The sequence below is a fragment of the Drosophila willistoni genome, unplaced genomic scaffold, assembly GCF_018902025.1.
Source record: "Drosophila willistoni isolate 14030-0811.24 unplaced genomic scaffold, UCI_dwil_1.1 Seg391, whole genome shotgun sequence".
NCBI lineage: Eukaryota > Metazoa > Arthropoda > Insecta > Diptera > Drosophilidae > Drosophila > Drosophila willistoni.
The window spans coordinates 49644-73486 of NW_025814330.1; the positions used below are offsets into that span (position 1 = coordinate 49644).

The window sequence follows — 23843 nt, forward strand, 5'->3', positions numbered from 1 at the left end:
GCCCAATCCGGCGGCAAGGCCCTGAATGACTACATCTGGAGTGGTCCAGATCTCCTAAACTCCCTGTTTGACCTCTTACTCTCAGTCCGAGTGGGACGAGTGGCGATCTGTGGCGATATCGCCGAGATGTTCCACCAGATCCGAGTGAGACCAGCAGACACCCATGCGCAAAGGTTTCTGTGGTTCGACAGCAAATCCGAGAGGCAAGAGCCTAACGTCTATGTTATGGAAGCGCTTACTTTCGGAATCAATTGCGCACCCTGCATTGCACACTTTATTCGTGACAAAAATGCAGATCGATTCTGCCAACAGTACCCTCAAGCAGCACAAGCCATGAAGGACTACCACTACGTGGATGATTTTATATACTAAGGTCAGGCATAACATACTCTTCATCGACAATCGCCGAAGGAGCTAAAACTTAACGCGAAATATTTTGCACCACACATCCCATGAGACGTGTATTAACAGGATTCGAGGCATGTTTTACATACCACGTCTACGAATGAATGTTGAATGAATGTTGCCGCCGAAATTCGCTAACTGCCCAGCAGACCCGACGCAGCCACCAATGGGTTAACCCATATCACTCATTCTCTTTCATTTTCATACTTATTCTTAAGCGCCAGCCTACGTGCTGGGAAATTAACCGTTGCATCTTGCGCTTTAAGCTTACAGGTTAGGTTCTATGCTTGTTACTAAGCGGCGGACAGAACAGTTTGGCTACAACCGCGAGTGAGGGCGATTAATTTATAGCGGCTCGCTTACAATCATAGCGGCTCTCAAACGGCTCGCTTACAATCAAACGGCTCGCTTACAATCATAGCGGCTCTCAAACGGCTCGCTTACAACCCTAGCGGCATAATAACGACTCGCATACGGCACACACACTATACACACACCCATTAGCATAAGATATACACGTGGAAGAAATAAATGAAGTATCACGTGAAAAGTGGAGTGTTTTCTTGTGGGCCCGCTAAAACATCGAACCTTAGCGCCAAACTCAACAATCAGCTGCTGAACATTTGGTGACATAGGGTCATTATTGTCAGATGTTTAGAACTTCTTAAAATAAACTTCTCTTGGAGCTTGTGAACGGTAGCTGACAGGGATTTAAATGCATCCCCAGTCCGTTTCATAAAACTTCGCATCTCGAGCTCCAAGCCACGGCACGAATCATAGCCCCATTTAAGGCCGCCACCCGCCACTGTGCAACACTATCCCGCACCTTGACTGTGAAACCAGCGTATTTAAAGTGCATTACATTGTCACACAGCCAACGGTAAAGAACTGGTCTTGCTGGGATTACTGCAATTATATTTCCAACTATATACTATAGAGGGCCTGGGCTAACTTCGACCACATCAAAGTTTGAATACCCTTGCAACTTTTATGGTAACTCTTTTCTTACCTATAGCCATCAAAGTGAAAAAACGTTCAAGCTAAAAAGGCTAATGTTTGCGAAAACAATCTTAGCATAGGAATAAACTAAGATATTGATCAAAGTCACCGTTTTCCCCCGTCGTTCCTATGGGAGCTATATGATATAGTAACCCGATCCTTATCGAATTCGGCACAGTCATTAACAGATATATTAAACTAACAAATGTTTAATTTGAAAGCAATCGCGTCAAAAGTGACGAAGTTATTGACAAAAGTCACTGTTTTCGAAGATCGTTCCTATGGGAGCTATATGATATAGTCACCCGATCTTGATCAAATTTGGCACAGTCGTTTATATGTGTAATTAACTCACCAATATTAAATTTCATGACAACAGCTCAGAAAATAACGAAGTTATTGAGAAAAGTCACTGTTCGTGACTTTGCCATTTGTATGGGAGCTATATGATATAGTGATCCGATCCGGCTGAATCCGAGATATACAACGCCTGCAGTATATACAAGCCTACATGCAAAATTTCATGTCATTCAGCAAGCGGCTGTAAACCAGTCTTCGAAACCACGCATACCGTACAGCACATGTGCAAGCTGTACAAGAAATCGCCGATCAATTCTGGCGACGATGGGTACGCGAATACGTTCCAGATTTAGCCAGGCGAGGAAAATGGTTTACGAAGAGACCACCAATAGCAGCTGGAGACGTCGTTGTAATATTGGACGAGACTCTGCCCCGAAATAGATGGCCAAAAGGTATAACACCAGTTTTGCTATAATGAAGTCTCACAGGTACTCTGAGGTACCTCTTAGATATCTCAATACCCTCTTGGCAGCAACCTCATGTTCCTTGTGCGGATCTGCATTTCTCTGCGCCAATGTCAACGCCAAATACAATAACGAACCAATAAGTGATTAATAGCATGTCTTGTCCACCTGACCGCAATCATTTCTATCGCTCTTCGTCTGGAACCCAACCTCTAGAGTCGCGTTCGGCTTGCAGTCCTGCATACCATATTCATGCAACAAGCCTTCGAAGTACTGCTTGTAGCCTATGGAGACATTGCCAGTCTTGCCATCTCGCTCGATTTCCATAACCAAAATATCAAAGAAGCTAACTTCGGCTATGCCGAAGTTTATATACCCTTGCAGTATACTTGGCAATAATATTTTTCCTTTTTGAAATTTCTTTCCCTGCAACTCAATTCATCAATACACAAACAAAATATTATTTCTCTTTTTACCACAAGTTTTTCTTCTTCGATCATTTTCTAAGCAAAGCACGGCACGCATACACATACAGTTCATGTAGCGTTGCGTCTGTGTGTGTATGCGTGTGCTCTGTTGATTTGATGATGGCAGTAGTAGGCAGCAAGCAGCGCTGCCGGCAGCGTTTGAACCGATTTATATTGACTGTAACTTGTGTTCTATTTATCGGATCAGATTCAAATTTTGGGATCTGAGATTTTATATCTATTACTATCATATTGGTAAATTTCATGGGGATACTCCAATTTTTGCAAAAATGTTTCTTCTAGAGCTATATGATATAGTGGTCCGATCCCAAAGATTTTCATACTTTATCTCACCCGGGTAAAAAAAAGCTCCCAAAAAAAATTTCATCCCGATAGCTCTTAAGATGGCTGAGTAAAACGCGTACGCACCGACGGACAGACGGACAGACGGTCAGACGGACAGACGGACAGACGGACATGGCTATATCGACTTAGCTTCTCATGCTGATCAAGAATATATATACTTTATGGGGTCGGAAACGTCTCCTTCTGTGCGTTACAAACATCTGACCAATTTTATAATACCCTCTGCAAGGGTATAAAAATGATGGAGTTCACCGTCGTCGACCACATAAAATTTGTTTGATTCGCTGCTTTATGTAGGCCACGTCGTCTTTTCTGGTACATGCAAGTATAAAATCGTCAACATATACAACAATAATAGATAAATTCCCATTGACTTTGCTCGTGTATATACACGGTCTTCAAAAGAATGCTCTCCAGCTTTTGGTTCCACTCACGCCCACTCTGTTTCAAGCCGTACAACGATTTATGTAGCTTGAGTATACGCTTGGGATGATTAGCATCGACAAAACCTTCAGGTTGTCGCATATAAGCGTCATCTTGTAGCTCACCATTGAGGTATGCTGCAGAGACATCCATCTGGTGCAAGTGCATCACGTGCTCCACCGCCAACGCAATCACCAGTCTGATTGAGGAATAACGTGCAACCGGGAGAAGGTTTCCTTGTAGTTAATTCCATATTGTTGAACACACCCTTTTGCGACCAATCTTGCCTCGAAAAGCTGAACTTTGCCACTCTCATCTCGTTTGGTAGTAAAAACCCATTTACAACCGACAACCTTTTTGTTTGCAGGAAGATCAACCAAACTCCATGTCCTGATGTTTCTAGGTTGTCATACTCCTTCTGCATTGCTGATTTCCAGTTTTCCGACTGCTCTGACTTAAATGCCTCGTTTATTCAGGTAGGAACAATAACGTCTTTAGCATCTAGTACATTCAGCACATTGTACTCTCTTCGTGGACGACCAGCACCCCCAGTGCGAACAATCTTTGGTCTCCCTGGTCCACTTCGGGTATATGGTTGCTCCTCACCACTATGCTCATTAACAATTGGAATTAGCTTTCATAACAAATAGTTTAAGATGAGATACCATACCAAACCTAGTATGGAGTATTGTCAGGCAAAGTTGCAGTTTCTGCTCTATTCCGTAAATATGCAGCCATCATTATCGGCTCGCCCCAAAAAGATTCGCCAACTCCAGCATGCACTATCATGCTTCGCGCCATCTCCACCAAGGTTCTATTGGCCCGTTCTGCCACACCATTATGTTGTGTAGTGTGGGGAACAGTGAGTTGTCTTTTTATTCAAATGACTCGACAAGAACTGTTCAAATACATCGCTCAGGTACTCACGACCGTTGTCGTACGAAGCGTATGGCTTTTTTATGCTTACCCGTCTGGTTTTCTGCTAGCATTTTGAAAATATCGCTCTTATTCTTTAACATGTACACCGATATATAACGTGATTTATCGTCTATGAAAGTTGCGAAATAGCGCGCACCACCTTGTGACGCTGTACTCCATAGGTCCACAAATGTTTGTATGAATCAAGCCCAACAATTCCTTTGAGCGACTTTCCGAAAACTTCGGAAACTTCTTAATGCAAATTTTACTTTTTGCACACGTTTCACATACAAGGTCATTTATACTACACAGTGTAGCATTGAGACCATAGACTATTTCCTGCTTAATCATTTTATTTAATCTATCGAAATTTAAATGTCCGAACCGATCATGTCATTTCACATGCTTCTTACAAGCATATCTTAGTATCTCGCTCACTCAATCATACGAGCACCCTAGCGCCCCACCAGCCAACGGCCAACTCCGGCCTTATGGAAAAACGTTTAGTATTATATTATTAGTATTAAATTAAAGTGTGCCAAATTTGATTGCATAAGGTAAAAAAATACGGGAGATAATCAAGTTTTTCAAAATCGGAAAAGGGCGTTGCAAAATTTTTATCCTTACAAAAGCGAATATACATATCAAAAATGGTGTCTCTAGCTGGAATAGTTTTTGAGATAAACGCTTTTTTTAAATTGCGGGGCGGAAAGGGGCGTGGCAAAAATTTGAAATAAACTTGATCACTCTACATACTACACGAGTCCACATACCAAATTTGGTGGCTCTAGCTCTTACAGTCTCCGAGATCTAGGTGTTCATACGGACAGACGGACAGACGGACAGACAGACGGACGGACGGACAGACGGACATGGCTAGATCGACTCGGTTGTTGATCCTGATCAAGAATATATATACTTTGTGGGGTCGGAGATGCTTCCTTCTGCCTGTTACATACATTTGGGCGACTTTAATATACCATTTCACCCTATGGGTATACACCATACGGTATAATTATTCAAATGCTCTCGAATACTGTCTGTAGTCAACATTTTAGTATACAGCAATTGCTTAAACAACTGTATTTTTCTAGCCGGACCGGAGGTCATGTGAATCGCGGATAACATTGCCCATGCTTCGCTCGCGGTTTTACAATGTTTTATACCGTTGATCTGCGACGGACTTACGCACAACAATATACTTGCGAGGGCTTTCTCGTCTTTACTGTCAAACAACTCCTTTTGTTTATGTCACCGACCACAAATCAGAATGAATCAACAGACTTTTCATCTGTTCTGACCATACACTATAATTTTCACCATCTAGTTTTTCGATTGAAAATTGTGTTTACTCATCTTTAACAAATTAGTTAGTCAAACACTTTAACTAACAAAACAAACTTTTTACAAGTCTTTACGACCAACCCGCACAGTTTTACTTTCTGCTGCCCGGGCCCATAACCTATTCGAGAAGAGGTTTATTAGAGACTAAATTTATGCATAAGAATATTTGCTGCAGCGCAGGCATCAAGAAAATGAATGTAAAGCAGAAATGCAAGAATGTCGCTACAATTCACAGATAGGATCATTCGAGAATAATAAGAAAGAGATATACTGCGGTGGCTATATACGGTGGTTAAAATTAACACCAAATAATTGATTTATCACAAACAAATTATAAATCAACATGTAAATAAAAAGGGAAAATGTACATATACTTATGTAACTTATGTTAAGAGAGGTATTGAAGTAGGCGAAGGCAAGGTTTGACTTGAAGTTACTTATTGGCAAGCCCGGTATTTATAGGAGAACATTTATATTGGTCTTATGGCTAGTGTCCTTAACGGTACTTAAAGCTAGACATTATGCTTAAGTTCTAATTACTTATAATCTATCCATAAAAGTATGTGGCCTAATCCTATCCCTAAAAGTATACTACACCTCCATTTTTTCAGAAAGAAAAATATTTATATTTTTCTTATATCCTTTTTATATTATTTTTATTGTATCTAAATGTACTGTTTGCTTTTTGTTTCTATCATCAGTTATTACTATATTATTGTTAGGACCTATGCTCTGTATTTTATATTTGCCTGTGTATTTGTTTTCTAATTTATGTCCTGTATCATTTTTTAAAAGTATTTCTTGTCCTTCAGTTAGCGATACTTTTTATACCCTTGCCGAGGGTATTATAAAATTGGTCATATGTTTGTAACGCACAGAAGGAGACGTTTCCGACCCCATAAAGTATATATATTCTTGATCAGCATGAGAAGCTGAGTTGATATAGACATGTCCGTCTGTCCGTCTGTCCGTCCGTCCGAATGCGTTTTACTCAGCCGTCTTAAATGCTATCGGGCTGAAATTTTTTTTCGGGTTTTTTTATTACCCGGGAAAAATAAAGTATGAAAACCATCAGGATCGGACCACTATACCATATAGCTCACGAAGAACTAGAAGAAAGAAGAGTTGCAGAAAACAAATTTTGAACATGTAAAATTATTATTACCAAGGACTGCAAGGGTATGTATATAAAGTTCGGCATAGCCGATGTTAGCTTCTTTGATATTTTGTTTCTGATCTTTTTGTGTTTTTATCATATGTTTCTTCTTGTAATGCTTTAAATTTTTCGATAAGCAGTTTCGCTCTATTTTGTGCTATTTGTAGTTTAAATTTTATTTGTTTATTGAAGTCATCAATGTTGTAAATGGGTTCTACAGTTCAGAAGAGAATGGGACAGTTTTAGGTTTTGCAAATACTAGTTCAAAAGGTGCATAACCATGTACGGTGGATGGAGTGGTGTTAAAGCAATATGTGAAGTATGCTAGATATTCATCCCAATCGTCTTTTTTAATGGATATATATGACCTGATGTACTCATTGAAAGTTCTATGGCTTCTTTCTACTGTTCCAAGAGTTTCATGATGGTGCGCAGTGGAGTTAATTTTAGTTATGTTAAAATTTTTGCAAAGTTCTATTGATATTGAATTCATATATTCTGTTCCCATGTCTGTTAGAATTGTTTTCAAATATTGCCTTTGCAATATTGGTATTGATATGAGATATTTGGACAGATCGCAGATAATAGTAACTGCGTATTCATTACCGTTCATTGTTTTTGGTAATGGTCCAATTGTATCTATTATTGTGTCAAAAGTGGTTGCAGGGGTTGGTGTTATGACCAATGGAGAGTGGTTGTGTCTGGTTACTTTGGCTAGGTTGCACTTTTCGCAATTTTCGATGTATGTTGACATATCCCGATACATATTTTTCCAAAAGAAATCTCTTTTTATTTTTCCTAGTGTTCTGTTTACCCCGCAGTGACCTCCCTCTATTGGGTCATTATGATATTTATTTAATGTATTTATTATTTCTTCTTTATTTGTTATTACTTTTTCTTGAGGTAGAACTGCTATTTCTAAATGTTTTAATGTGTCTTTTCCTATTTGTGTATTTTTCATTTTAGTGTATATTTTCTCTTTTTTTCGAGGGTATTTTTGGCAATGATAGACTTATTGAAAAAATTTTTGCGGACAATATATTAGATTTTTTTTTCATTTAATTTTTTTTTCTCTTTTTGTTAATATTTATATTCAAATTAATTTATAATGTCAGCGCAAAGATCGCCTCTTGCCACAAAGGTGCCTACATATATTAGCACACTTTTTTGATTTTCTTATTATTTTGTTAATTAATTTTTTTTTGTTTCTGCATCTGCTGCTGTTGCTGGTCGGTTCTGCTGCTGTTGGTTCTGCTGCTTTGCCAGTTTTTGTTCTTGCTGTTGTTCTTCAAGTCGACATATCCTAATCCAAATTTGGCATGCCTCCGCCCATGGTGGTGGCAGGGCCGCTCGCTGCCTCCTAAGTCTGACGAGAAGGCCACCTCGCCGCTTTATTTGGGGAATGGTCCTGGTCATAGGTATTTGAGTCTGAGCTTCCTTTTCTCACTTTGCCTTTTTTTTTGTATGGCAAGGATTTTTTTTTTCTTATTGCCTTTTTATTTGTTGCCAACGGTAGGCTCGCCATGAAGTAGGCGAAGACAAGGTTTGACTTGAAGTGATTTATTGGGGCCGCAAGCCCGGTATTTATGGGGGAACATTTACATTGGTCTTATGACTAGTGCCCTTATGCTTAAGTTCTAATTACTTATAATATATCCCTAAAAGTATGTGGCCTAATCCTATCCCTAAAAGTATACTACAGTATACAAACCGAAGCAAAATGAAAAAGAGACAACAAAAAAACACACAACTACAAAAACGTGTCACAAGCGCGAAGATAACGGCGGCGAGCGCGCTAACACCACACAAACAAAAACAAACTTCGAACTGTAAATGAAAAGCGCGGGTGAGATCAAAAATAGAAACAAATCGAAAACTAAGCAGCGCAACAACAAAATAATGTGCGTTTGTTAATGTTTTGATATTTCGCGATGAATATAGCATTGATTCAAACTGAATGAGCTAATTTAATTTAATATGAATGTTATAAATTAAGTATATGAAAGATCGAAATAAGTAGTTGAGCGAAAGCGCAAAAAACACGCAACTTTGATGAGATAAAAGGTAGTAATGTTGAACTCCTCGATTTTCTTATATAGTTATAAGACCGCTAATCAGGGCACATTGCCACACTAACCTTCACACCTTCCTTCTCCTTTACCCTTTCCCCGTACTCCTTCGGAGTGTAGCCGAAGGATCGGTGGATTTCGGCAGGATGAGATATTCTCCTGCAGTCGAAATCTGTCACCGATTCTAAGGTTCAGTCACTCCGGAAAAGAAGCGGGACTCCGCATAGCAGTCAAGATCAGACTTTGCAGTTTCCGTTAACCATCCCCAACCCCTTTCCACCCAATTAGCTCTTACGTCTCCCCTTCCTTCCCCTTTCTCTTTCACAGTCCAAGAGGCAACGGATCTTGGTCAAGCGGAACTTTGCTTAGCAGTCAAGATCAGTCGGTTGTACTCTCCCTTTTCCCTTCCCCCTCTCTTTCCTAGTCCCATTATGTGTCCTCCACTTTACTAGCTCTGGAGAGAGAACTATACCTCAGTGACATTTAACAGTATCGCGTAACAGTATAAATCCATTTCTTTTATTAATTAAAAAAACATGGATTGCACTATGGGAAAAAATTACGATATCTTGGCATTAATCAAATTTTTTTGTTGTCTCAAATCGCCAAACAAATATTTTTTCCCAATTCTAAATTCATTAAATAGAATCAAAATATTTTTTTTAATTTTTGTTGACTACCCCTATTATTTGATAATTTTACAAAGTCAGCTGATTTAGAGTTGCATTGCAGCGTGAAAAAGCGCGCCAAATAGATCGCAACTTTTCAGCTGTATTAAATTTGTTTGTTAATCGCATAAATTAAGAGTTACTATGGAAAAAGTTAATAAAGGTATGTATAATAAGTGTCCGAAGTGATTTTGTATACTTCTGTGTTTTTCTGTAACTGTGCAATGTGTTGTTCATTCGTATTTTTAGCTTAACCCTAACAAATATGTTTGTGTTCTGTGGAGTATTATTTTAACAGTCCTCGCTAGGCCTCGGCAGTTTTACTTAAGGGTAATTAACTAAACCTTATACTATAAGGTCCAATTAATAACTTTTCCCCGTTTTTGCCCCTTTTCCTGAAAATTGATATGTTGTAGGTGCGCTTAAGTTTAGACGCTCAGTGCTGCTCGAAATTTGGAGCTGCAACAACCGCCAAGAAGACGCTGTAATATCGTTTATTGCCGAATCTTTTAACAACAATGTGAATGAAGATCTTCAAAAAATTATCCAAAAAGAAGTCGAGAAATTTATTCACTACATAAAAAATGTTTGTTGAAATGCAATCGAATGTTAGATCGATTTAAAGTTAAACATTCTACTTAGCTTGATGGCAATGTTGTAATTACTTTTGGTGAGCACGAGACTTCTCCAAATAAAGCTGGACGTAAATGTTTAAATTATGAAAATGCAGGATGTCGTTTAAAAAGAAAGTTAGCATCAGAGCTCGCGTCAAAGGAAAATTACGAAACTCCGCTCTTAATACACGCTGCTTCGATTTCGGCAAGGAAATCGAATAAAAAAGATGTTGCTTTCTTATTAAACAAAACTACGGGTGATGAAGGACTTAACATTAGCGATGTTAGAAAAAAACTTGAAGCAAATGAATAAATGCATAGTTCCTGTCGGAGTGCTTGGAGAGAACGCATCTGAGGCCAGAAATAAAATATACAAGAATGACAGAAGATCTCATGCAAGAAAATGCAGTAGATTGGATAACATAACCGATGTTTTTAACAGAGCATTAGACTCGTCGGATCCTCTATTATCCAGCCTCTGCCTAAATGAACGCCAAAAATTAAATAAAAAAATGAATATTCCGAATGAAGTTGTTGCGCTACTTGAATCTCCCGATCATATTTTGAAACATCATGAAGGTGATTCAAGTGACGAATGGACAGAAGATGAGGATATTGCATTTGATATTGAATTAGAAGAAGAATGTGACTAATTTTAGTTATAAATAAAAAACATGTTACTAAAATATTTTTGTTGTAATATTAATATAAGAAACATAATATAAAAACAACAAAAAATTAAAAGAAGTGTCAAATTCTTACTAACGGCAAAAAATATAAAGTGCAACTCTTCATATTTAGATTTATTTATTGATTAGATTTTGCTTACACACTTGGTAAAGGAAAAAAATTATAGGGGTCAAATCAGGGTCAAATTGAAAAAACAAAAAAAATCCGAAATTAAATTAAAGTCTGACGAACATCCAAAAAAAAATTCATGTCTCTAGCTCATTATTTTGAATTAATGCCAAAAAAATTGGATTTTTTCCCATAGTGGATTGGTGGAACTTAAAAAACAATCTTTACCGAAAGGAAGCGTCTTATTCGCCTACTAAGCGATCTCACACTCTTTAGATTTTCTGGAGACACATTTGTTTATATGTTTAGTTTCGCTGTTGATTTCGCGTAATAAGCGTAAAATTAAGGTGTGGATGGATGAAGTGGCGGATATATTATTCCCCAACATGTAGAAAAAAGCCTGTGCTCATGCGGAAAATACACGGTATAGACTTGGAAGTGCTTGCGGTGTTGCAGCTGAAATTTCTTGTGATGGTGACAGTTGATGTAAAAGAGGATTGTCAAAAGCTGAGTCACTTGGTTGTAGAAAAGTTTCATTCTTTTTAGTGTAATTACAAATGTTAGGGTACTTATTATGTTGAATATTTAGTTACAAGCATTTTTTTCAGAAATGATTTGTTTAGTTTGGATATATAAGAGATTGGTTCTAGTTTCGTTACATTGTTGCTTTCATAAATGTTTGTTTCATTGTGATACTTCATTTAAGACTGTACGTCTTATATTTTTTTATATTATTATTTTCTTCTATGAATATTTTATTCTGGTTACAATTTTGTTTTTAAATTTGTCTTGGGCAAGTTCCAAGTTACGATAATATTGGGTTCTAACTAATTTAATTTGCTTGAACATTTTTGTGTATTTGCATCCTGTCTTCTTCTATGTATTCTGTAAAATGCACTAAGTTGAACATTAGTAGACTTAATTTATTGTCTGCATTTTGTTTAAGAGTAATGTTATTTAGGAGTTCTATATTTTTGTTGACTGCTTCAATGATGTGATTAAGCTCATTATTTAAGGCGCTATTTGCTGATAGACTATCAATTTTTTGCTCAAGCTCTTCTTTATCGTTTTGATCTAAAGTGCCGAAAAGATATTTATGTGCTATACTCATTTGTTATAAGTCCTCGCTTATTTTTCTTTATTATTTTTATACCGTTCATTTCGCGATATAATTTTTCGACTAATTTCTGGATGTGAACCTTGTTCTTTTATGGTTCTGATTGCTCTACCAAGTTGTTTTAAGTGTTTTGTAAGTTGGTTAAATTTACTGTTAAATACTAATATTCGAAATCTGAGGGTAAATCCATGGTTCCTGTTTTGAATACAAGATATCGGAAAAAATATAAGAGTTTTTATGATTATTAAATTAAGTATATACGTTTATACGTATATCCGACCGTTAATTGACGTGAATTTTTAAATTTTTCAAGAAAAAAAAGACAAGGAATGCGCTCGCTTTCATAGGTAATTTTCGACTATATATTTTTCAAATTTATTTTAACTAACGAGGCGGAGCGGGCGAATTCGCTACATGCGACTCGCTGGGCTAACACTGGGCCCCTTGGAGGGGGGCCTTCCAAAAATCAGCGAGGGTGCCTTTTTGTGTTTTGTAGGTCGACCCTTCCGACGGATCAACGTCGACGACCCTGAAATGTGCCGTCCTGCGCGCCGCATCCACTGCTGCGGCGGTAGATTTTCCTCCGCGACGAGAACGAGGTCTCCCAGGTGCGGCTGTGCCCTCAGCGGTCCTCCGACCAACAGGTCTCCATCTCCTCTGCTTTAAGCCGGCAAAGTTCGTCGCGTTGTCCCGTTCACAACCCATAGCGGTTCACGCACGGGCTCACTAAAGCTCTTTGGCCAACATGACAATTCGATAAATGGAGATGACGGACATAGATTCGAACAAATTGCGAGCATTTTGAAAAAATGAACGGAGATTTCGCATCATATGCAATAGGAGCGAACGACGAACCAGTGTACTAGTGTACTTCAAACCATGAAGTTTCCCACCCACGAACACTTTCAATATCTTCCCGAAATTCTTTAATATTTCAATATTTCAATAATTTTATGAAATGCCCCTTAGCGGACGTTGACGATACTATGCGCAGTACGTTCAAGTGGCCCCTACGACACCAGGACAAAGCCTGTTACGCGCGAGCCCAAGCAGATAACTGCCCACCTCCCACCCGACCGACCGAGGGGTGCAGCCGTATAACGCACGGCACGAATCGCGTGGACAAAATTCACAATAGAAAAGACAGACAAACACATAATACTATAGCTATCTATTAACTAAATGGGATAGGATAGATGTTTTAAGCATATTAATAGAAAACTCTAAGCCGATTACAGGGGATAGAAGATTGTAATCAGAGCAGAGGACCCTAAAAGGTTCATGCATAGCATAGTTAGAAGAACAACGACTAAGGGATAAAGGTATTAAAGGATGTCTACTCCGTCTACATGGTACCGACAGATTCACCTGAGCTAATAACTCAGGCGAGTCGATATCACCAATTAGGAGCTTGTGCATAAAAATGACACCAAGCATAATTCTACGGTTAGTTAGGACGGAAGGTTAATCAAGAGAAGTCTACTAGAATACGAAGGCAAATTGACATTGCGATCCCAGCTTAAGCCACGAAGAGCAAATAGCAAGAACTGCTTTTGAACGGATTCTAGTCTAATCTGGTGCGACTCATATTGAGGTGACCAAATGCAAGATCCATACTCTAAAATAGGACGGACAAGCGAAGTAAAAAGAACTTTAGTTGTATAGGGGTCATCAAATTCTTTTGACCATCTTTTAATGAAACCCAGGACACTCATGGCCTTTGCGACCGTGGTGGAAATATGGGTGTTAAAATTTAACTTATGGTCCATAAGTACGCCCAAATCATTCATATTATTTAGACGTTCTAAAGGGCTGTTGTTTAGAATATAAGTGACCAGTTGAGGAGAGCTACGAAAAAAGTCATTACCTTACATTTGGTAGTGTTAAGATTTAGTAGATTAAACTGGCACCAGGATTGAAAGTTTTTAAGATCAGCTTGTAGCCGACTAAAGACAAAGCTTGACATCGTCAGCATACATAAGCACACGCGAATGAACAATGACTGATGGAAGATCGTTAATAAATAGTGTGAAGAGCAGAGGGCCAAGATGACTACCTTGAGGTACACCAGAAGTCACAGAAATGGAAACGGAAAAAGAAGACTTAAAAAGTACCTTCTGTTTTCTATTTGTTAAATATTCTCGAACCCAAGAAAGGAAAAGGGGTGGAAACCCAATGTCGCTCAGCTTAGAAAGTAATAGGGTATGATTAACGGAATCAAAGGCTTTGCTGAAGTCAGTGTATATGACATCAGTTTGTTTACCATTTTTGAACCCCTTGATAATTATTGATGTAAATTTTAAAAGGTTAGTGGTTGTAGATCTTCGTTTCACAAACCCATGTTGGGATGGCGAAATAATAGAGCTGCAAAAATGTTGCAATTGAGAAGTTATAATTTTCTCAAAAGCTTTCGGAATAGCGGACAATTTTGAGATACCCCTATAGTTAGAGGCTTCGGACTTTTTGCCATTTTTATGCAGAGGAATAATATACGACTCCTTCCAAATAGATGGAAAAGAGGAAGATTCTACAGACAATAGAAACAATTTTAAAATGGGTTTACATAATGCGTTTGCACAGAACCTGATTATACATCCAGGAATACCGTCTGGCCCCGGAGAATAAACAGGTTTAACTAATTTAAGTTCGGTAAGAATAGAACTTTCATCAATCACTGGATTGAAAATGCAATTAGCCTTTTTTAAATGATAAGGATACGGACTTGCTCGATATTCCGTTGAGGAATAAGTTGTTTTGAAAAAACTCGCAAACATATCGGCAATTGCCTGATCAGTGCTCGCTTTTTTATTTTGAAAAGACAAAAAATATAGGTGCACAGAGGTCTTACGTTTAGAATTGACAAAATTATAAAATTGTTTAGGGTCAGAAGAAAACTGAAGCTTACACCGCTGAAGATAATTCTTATAGCATTGTGTATTAAGCATCATGAATTTTGAACGAGCGACTGTATACAGAGCATAATCTGATGAACGACGTGTTTTTTGGAACTTCTTATAATATCGTGTCTTCACATTTTTCAAATTGGATAGCTCGCGAGAGAACCAGGGAGGTTTGTTAAGCCGCTCCAGCCTACCAAGAGGCACACAAATATCAAACAGTGAATTCAGAGTATCATAGAAAAAACGAACAGCCGAGTTCATATTACTACAATTGTACAGATAAGACCAATCGGTAGTAGCAATGTTTTCATTAAGGCTGGCAAAGTCAGTCTTACGAAAGCACCTAGTTAGAGGTAACTCATTTGAACCAAGTAATGGTGAAAGCAAGGGCAAATCAATTTTTAAATTTAATGTAGGATGAAATTTGTCTTCAGGAAGAACAAATGGTTCGATCCTAGAAACCTCACAATAAGAAGAATCCAATACAAAAATAAGATCTAACGATTTTCCATTAGAATTTAAGACGGGATTGACTTGGGATAAAGATAAGCCTAGAAGGCCATCAATAAAGTCATGTGACAAAGAGGGCAGCAACGTGGTAGATTCATCTGTTAGTGACCATGCTAAAGCGGGTAAATTAAAATCACGTACAACTATGAGCATGTCTTGACTCGAAACTAAAGAGGAGACAAACTGAATTGCCTCTAAATGATTTAAATATACCACCATGTCTGACAATGGTGGAATATAGGAACAAGTAATGAAAGCATTAAAAGATTTAAAATTTACTTTAACACCAACAATCTCAATCTCAATCTCAAACTCATCAACAGCTATCAGAACGCCACCACCTATGCGAGAAATCCGGTCACGTCTGAATATAGAAAAGTTTGTGGAAAAAACCGATGCATCAGCAATATCAGGTTTTAGCCACGTCTCTGTGAAAGCTAGAATGGTATGCTCAAAAGGGTTAATGTGCAGAGTAAGCCTTCACAACTAAAGAATAAAAAGAAATGAAAACACAAAAACAAAAACAAAAACACGTATCACAGAGTCGCGGGTAGGCAAAAGACGAGAGCGCAAATCAATCAAGAATAGGAAAGAGCGGGAGAGCGCGTCAAATTGAACACATGTAACAACAATTTGTACGCAAGAGCGCGAGAGTTAGTTAAAACGGTAAAGACACAAAAGCAAAAGAGATAAACAAAACAACAACACCGCTAATGCAAGTATTGTTGTAAGTTTTGATTTTATTTAAATTTAAACAAAAACGACAGCAAGAATTCGCGAAATGAAAATAAAATTCGGATGTTGTAATTGTTATTAATTAAACCGATAATTTAAGAGTTATATAAAAGTATTTAATCGCGAGAAAAAATAAAAGTTGATAAGCGCAAAAAAAAACACGTCCGTCCTCTGCAACGAGTGAAGAATATTGTTGCCCCTTTTCGCTCTGATGTTGATGGAATCACATCATCAAACGCGGTCGATTCGATTTTACATATACGGATAAAACGGAACACATAACAAAACATCCTTATTAATTTAGCATGTGACGAATAGGACTCGATGATCTCAACAAGAGGGTTCTCGTCAACGCTAACAGTCAGCATGACAGTTTTGTCAGTTTTTGTGTTTTTCACCTCAAAATTGCGCTCTTTATCCGAGAGTTGTACATGCTGGTTGGTAGCCCACTCACATTGAGATTTACTATTTCATCAACATCACAACCTCGTTATACTATGTCAGCTGGGTTTTGTTTGTTGGCACATGACGCCAAAGTACGTCACCCGAGCCACCCTGTTCGAATCGAACGTATCTAGTGTCGATGGGTGTGACTGTAACCAATGTAGGGTTATTTCCGAATCCGACAAGGCATGCACTCTTAATTGGTACCTTGATATTACTGATTCGGTGACAGAGATCAACGAAAAGGTGAGAGGCACACAGCTTACGTCTGGGCAATGTTTTTGTCTCAAGGGCGCTACTTCAGATTTCGACGTTAGCAATGAAGTATTGAACCCTATTCGCAGTTTTGACACTTCAGAATTTATTGTCAGAACGTCCTCAACGCAACCAGCACCTTGCATCAACATAAAAATCGTGCGTGATAACTTCAGCAGCTTCTGGATGTGACAACTTTGTCAAACATCGTATTGCCGGAAACGGAGCTGGCGCCGTACCACACGTAACAGTGTTTAACCTAAACACTTTCAAAGAATCATCTGTGTTTTTCTCCACAGGATGAGCTGGAAATCTCGTGTACCACTACTTGACGATACATTTTCTTGACGTCAGCGGTCAACGCATACTCATGCAAACGAAATCGAAGCAAAGTCAATCACAGCTCCTCTTGAATGACTTGGGACTGACCATAAAGATGTCATTCAACGATGTTTGTGACGAAGTTTTGCATGATGCATCGAATACAACACGAAACTACCTGAAGTGGAATGAAATAGTGAGGATGAGTGGGAATTTGAGTGAAATTTAATTACCGGTTTCTGACGTGTCCCAATGAAAGATATTCTTCCATAAATTCTAGGTACATGTTTCTTTATTCCACATCTTTCGACAATCTTGTTTCGAGCGACAAAAACCGCCGTTTAGCAACTTCAAATGAAAGCCCAAGTGAATCGGCTGAAAAGGACCCGACGGTAAAATTCTCGATTCTCGATTGTCCAAATTTCTGCAAGGTCTCATTAATTGAGCATAAGACTTCGTTTTGATAGCTCAAATTGACTGTCAATATCCTGTTAATGGCTTAATTCCAAGTTCGACAAACACGCTTTTACGTATGAGACTCAAATTTGCTCCTGTATCAATTAGACCGTTGAACTTAAACGTCTTATAAGTTACTTATTTCAACTCCAAACCCGAATCAGTGAATTTACCTGATGCTTTTACTAATTTATCATCTAAAACATTGGTGCTTTCAACTTTAGTGGTACCTTTTTCCTTACATTCAAATGAGCGATGGTCTGTTTCGCCACACTTAAAACTAGTAAACGGTTTCTTGTCACATTGATACGATAATGACTTATTTGCTCTCATGTCTGGTATACCTTCTACGAAATAAAACTTAAACTTTCGTCGTCCAAATCGATCGGCTTTGCGATTTCCATTAATGAATACAAAAACTCATACAAATGCTCACCTCTCTTCAACTGTCGATTACTTAGTTTTCTATGAACTTCGACTGATGAAACCTTTACTCTGAATTCGTTTTTCAAAGCTAGTTTCAGGGACTCCCAACTACAAATATCTCTCTTACTACGTTTAAACGACAATGCAGCGCTCCCTATTCTAGCTCCCTAGTCCATTGTACAACATCAATCAGCTAGTTTCAGGGACTCCCAACTACAAATATCTCTCTTACTACGTATAAACGACAAGGCAGCGCCCTTTAACAATTGTTTTGCACTTTCACCACTGTACGGTTAAAGCGCATTCTTCTAGCTCCCTAGTCCACTATACAACATCAATCGAACCTAAACCGCAAAACTCGGAAACGCTTCCCTCCACGTCTTTTAGTGTGAACCATGACCTTTGCCCATATGTGTGATGCTAATAAACTGGCAACTCATACGGATGAGATTTTGAAAAGCAGGCCATAATTTTTGGTAACGCGGTGAGAATAATTTCTGACAGGGGAGCAGCATTCACATCCAATGCATTTAAGGAATATTGAAACAGACTGGATATATAGCACAAGTTAGGACAAGTTCTTCATCAGAATAATAATGAACAATAAATCTTTGAGATGTGTAGTCGACTCAGCCTCTTCAATTAATATAATGTCCGAAAACTTTTTTAATTTCAAAACCTATTTAAGAGATTCCAAAATGCACATGATTGAATGAGCAGTAGTATTAATAGAAAACATTTTTTTGCACCCAGCAAATTTTGTTTACGAATTCAGTGATATTCAGAACCGCGAAAGTGAAAATTTGACTTTTACGAGTACAATAAAGCACTCTATTTATACAAAACATGAGGACCCAAATTTATAAATATCCATACAAATATGCCCAAACACTTGATATAGAAATCAACAAACAAATAAATGAAATGATCGAACAGGGTATCATTCGAAAATCGTACTCACCCTGCTGTTCACACATTTGGATCACTCCAAAAAAAGGAGATGCTTCCAACAAGGTTGACTACCGAAATTTAATTGAAGTCACAATAGATGACAAATTCCCAATTCCAGTCATGGATGAAATTCTTGACAAACTAGGAAAATGACATTATTTCACGACCATTGACTTAGCTAAGGGATTCCATCAAATTCAAATGGATCCTGAATCTATTGCTAAAACAGCTTTCTCAACTAAACCTGGCCATTACGACAAAAACGCTCGAGCAACATTCCAAAGATTCATGAATAATCTTTTGGGAGAGCTTATTTATAAGGATTGTCTTGTTGATCTGGATGACATTAAAGTATACTCCACTTCATTGGAGGAACACATACTATCACTCAGAAAGGTATTTAACAAACTAAGAGAAGCTAATCTTAAACTCCAACTCGACAAATGCGAATTTATGGAAAAAGAAACAGAATTCCTTGGTCATATAATAACAGAAGGTATAAAACCTAACCCAAATAAAATCAAAGCAATTCAAAATTTTCCTATCCCTAAAACCGCAAAAGAAATAAAATCATTCTTAGGATTATGCGGATTCCTTCGGAAATTCGTACCAAACTTCGTATGGCTCAGCAAGTTAAGAGAACCAAATATGAAACTTCAACGATGGAGAATAAAACTAAATGAGTTTGATTACAAAATTAAATATATACCTGGCAAAGAAAATCACGTAGCAGATGTCCTTTCCAGAATTAAAACAGATGAAAACTTTTTAGGATCAACAGACAGCACCGCAGCTACTATACATAGTACTCATGAGGATAATGGAAAAAAAAACCATTTGTTATTTCAACAGGCAAATAGAATTCATTAGAGGTTCAGAAGACAAAGAAACAACAACTTATTTTTATACATCAAACATAAAAATAACATACAAAGACATGACCAATGCTTACGCAAGAGATATAATTCAAAGATATCATTGCGGTAAGAAAACTGTACTATATTTTCAAATTGAACAAAAGTATTCTATATTTCAACAAGCCTTTATTGAAATAATACGATCGAACGCAAATACAAAATTGGCTACAAGATGAAAATGTAAAATTAGAAATCACAACAAGTAAAAGCGGCATTTCAGTCGTAGAAAGATTCCATAAAACAGTAAATGAAAAACTCAGAATTATAAATACAACCATAAGACGAGACATAAAACAACTAACCGAACACCAGCGGACATTTTTATCTATGCAGGATCACACGACTATAATACCCAAACGAATAAAATACAAAAAAAAAACAATTTAAATAAAGATAGACACGACTTTAAAATCGATACTAGATTTAAACAAGCACTATTAGTAAAGTCAAAAACAACAAATCCATTCAAAAAGACAGGAGAAATAAATCAGTTAGACGAGAAACATTTTGAAGAAAGAAATAGAGGACAAAAGGTCACTACAAATCAAAATTCAATTGAAAAACAAAGTTAATAAAAGCCAATACGACAATTGATTAATTACAGGTCAACAAATCAAGATGACTTGTTTGTGCATTATGCTATTCTTAATATTAAAATCAACATGCAGCCAATCCATTGACATAAACCCAGTAAAAGCACCAAACGGTTACTTAATATTTAAGACAAACTTTGAATATCATTATTTAAAAGTGAATTTAACTCTAATAGACATTACATTAAAACAACAAGCACAGCAATGCAAAGACATAATCAATATTCAATACCTAACAGAAAAACTAACCAAACTAACTAACTAACTAATTGTAATGGAATACAATTTGTAAAACATAACAAACGAGGACTGTTTAACTGAATTGGTTAAATATATAAAGATCTTTTTGGTACTCTTGATCAGGACGATAAAGAGGAATTAGAAGAAAAAATAAATAATCTTGAAAGCAATAGCGTACAAAAAACGACACTATAAACAAAGATTTAGAAGTATTAAAAACAACCTCAAGGAAGAAAAGGAAAAATCAGTAAAATTGGAAGTTCTAATATCTAATTTTGAGCACTTCATAGAATACATTGAAGACATAGAAATGGGCATGAAGCTTACACTAGAATTTTCAACCCCAAACTTTTATGAACATAATCACTTAAGACATGTTAATTCAGAAAAACTATTGAATACAAAAACAACCACCTGGTTTAAACCAAATTCAAACGAGATATTTATTATTTCAAACATTCCTTAAGAAATAATAAAAACCCCTATCTTTGAGATGGGTTCCTTATCCAGATAAAAATAAAAATATTTTGACAGAAAATTCATACGAAAAATACTATTTTAAAAATACATAAATAAATTTATACTCCAATCTTTACAGCTTAGAAAAATCCCTAGCTTTATCTTAATATATCCGCCTAAGCACAAGCTATTTTCTACGTGTTGGGAGAGTAATATATCCACTCTATCCACCCACAACATCCAATTTCTCACTCCATTCACCCACATAACTTGTCCCCCCTTTAGTCAAGAATACAGCGGATGTTTACTGCAACAGAGACTAAGCAAAAATTGTTTAAACAAATGTCCCCAAAAAAAATGTTCCAAGCTTGAGAATGCTTAGTAGGCAAAAATCAATAAGCCACTCAAAATCCAGATCCCTTATCTGGTGATCAAAAGAGCTCCCAATAATATCAAAAGCTTTGTAACCGAACTTTAATCATATCTGTATGAATAATCATAAGTTAGTTCTTAAGACGCTTTGTTTCAATAAAGATAGTTTTTGAGTCTATTGTAATAATAAAACAGAATGCGTGTGGTTGATTGTGCAGTTTATTCGCGACTAACAGCCTTTTGTCTCTCATCGAGTCATTGTTCTCATTTACGCATCTCGTGAGAGAGTATACAAAGTTATTTATATATTATATTCATGTGTGTGATCATGCATGCATTGAGTTGAGAGAGAATCATTTCAACAGAGTCTCACCAATCCATATTTTTTTAATTAATAAAAGAAGTGGAATTATAAATTTCGGCTATGCCGAAGTTAGCTTCTTTGATATTTTTTTAAGTTTAGTTTTGATTCCTGTTTAAGAATAAACACCGTGTCCATCTGAAGCGGCTTCACCAAATCAGATGCACTAAAGAAAATATAATACAACTGTACTTTTGTCACAAACAACTAACCTAGCATATGAATAGGATTACAATCAGCCACACATGTTGTGGGAACAAACACTTGTAATTGTAAACTAACCCAAACGATCACAACGGCAGGATGTCAAGTGGCCGACGCCGTGCCTAAAATAATAATAATTTTTTAACCCCTACGTGGGTGTGAGTCGTACTAGAATAAGATCTCCTTGAGAACAATTGTTACCTCCTAGAGCCTAAGATTTCCTATATAAACTCCGTACTTTTGTAAATAAAATCAGTTCATATTTTGATTTCAACGAATGAAGATTGGGTTATTTTCCTTCTCTCCGGGAATCCCTATTCAATTCCAATTTAAAATTTTTGTTGTTTAATCAATGTTAACATGTATTATTGTTTTATACCCTTGCAGAGAGTATTATAAAATTGGTCAGATGTTTGTAACGCACAGAAGGAGACGTTTCCGACCCCATAAAGTATATATTCTTCTAAAACTAGAAGAAACATTTTTATAAAAATTGGAGTATGCTATGAAATTTACATATGGATATTCGATATAAAACCCCAGATCCCAAAATTTGAATGTGATAGGATAAATATAACACAAGTTACAGTCAATATAATAATCGGCTCTGCTCCCAGCTCTGCAGGCAACGCTGTTTGCTGTCTACTACGTCTTTCGTCATCAACAGAGTACATGCATAGCTTGTGCTCTATTTATCCGATCAATCAAATTTTGGGATCTGAGGTTTTATATTCAATACCATCATATCCAAAAAAAGTTCGCGAGTCGAACATATACCCCGAGCCCTCTGTATTGCGCTATAAAGCTATATCTATATATAGATCGGTTGGCTGAAATCTTTATTTCAATGTTAATTTAAATTTCTCACATGTTTTTATATTATCTTACATTTGTGTTTTTCTCTCCTTTTCACGTCTTTCCTCCTTGCCTAATTTTCTGCGACTAGCGCGCCGTCATAGCGGGCCGCCGCTTTGCCACCAGTGCAATCAAAGACAAAGTAAATTCTAACTGTTCTTCTTCGAATAAGAGAGAATAAAAACTAGGGGCGCGTTGGGTAAGACTTTCTACTGACGCGGGGCGGCAATTAAGCCTGCACCGCAACAATCCTTTTTTGTTTTTATTTCGCTACGCCCATGGAGGGCACATTAAACTATTCTAATCTTAAAGCTCACTGTAGTTCTTTTGTTTCTGACAGCCAATGTTCACGATCAATGTATCTCTCTTTCTAACTAAAATCTTGGTGTGGCTGCAGCGTCGCGGATTGGGCAACCTGCACTTACGCAGCATGCCGACACCAAGGAGACAGTAAGAAAATCGAAAGTGAAAGAGAGGGACGGAGATCGTAACGCGTGCCAAAGCGCAAGACGCATCGCATGTTTTTATAATAGTAGGCAGAAAAGGTTGGGTTTGAACAGACACATAGAATGAGAGAGAAATCACTTAACTAGTGACCATCGCAGTGAACAGATCGAATAAAAGTTATAGCAGCAGCAAAGTGCAAGGACAGTTTGGAGTTAAAGATCACGAAGGACCTGGGAAAACCTCAACTGTCGCAGAGTAAATGAGGCTGTGGAATAGTCAAGTGAATTCA

The 23843-nt window shown here is 37.3% G+C and overlaps 1 protein-coding gene across 1 annotated transcript; it reads right to left on the minus strand.

Moving 5' to 3' along the window:
* Positions 1 to 2315: 2315 nt before the first annotated feature.
* Positions 2316 to 3848, minus strand: LOC124461399. The gene is made up of 3 exons (XM_047012928.1): positions 3778 to 3848; positions 3436 to 3623; positions 2316 to 2518 (listed from the first exon to the last, which is right to left on the minus strand). Exons 1-3 carry the CDS (start codon positions 3846 to 3848, stop codon positions 2316 to 2318), a joined length of 462 nt encoding a protein of 153 aa, XP_046868884.1.
* Positions 3849 to 23843: the final 19995 nt, after the last annotated feature.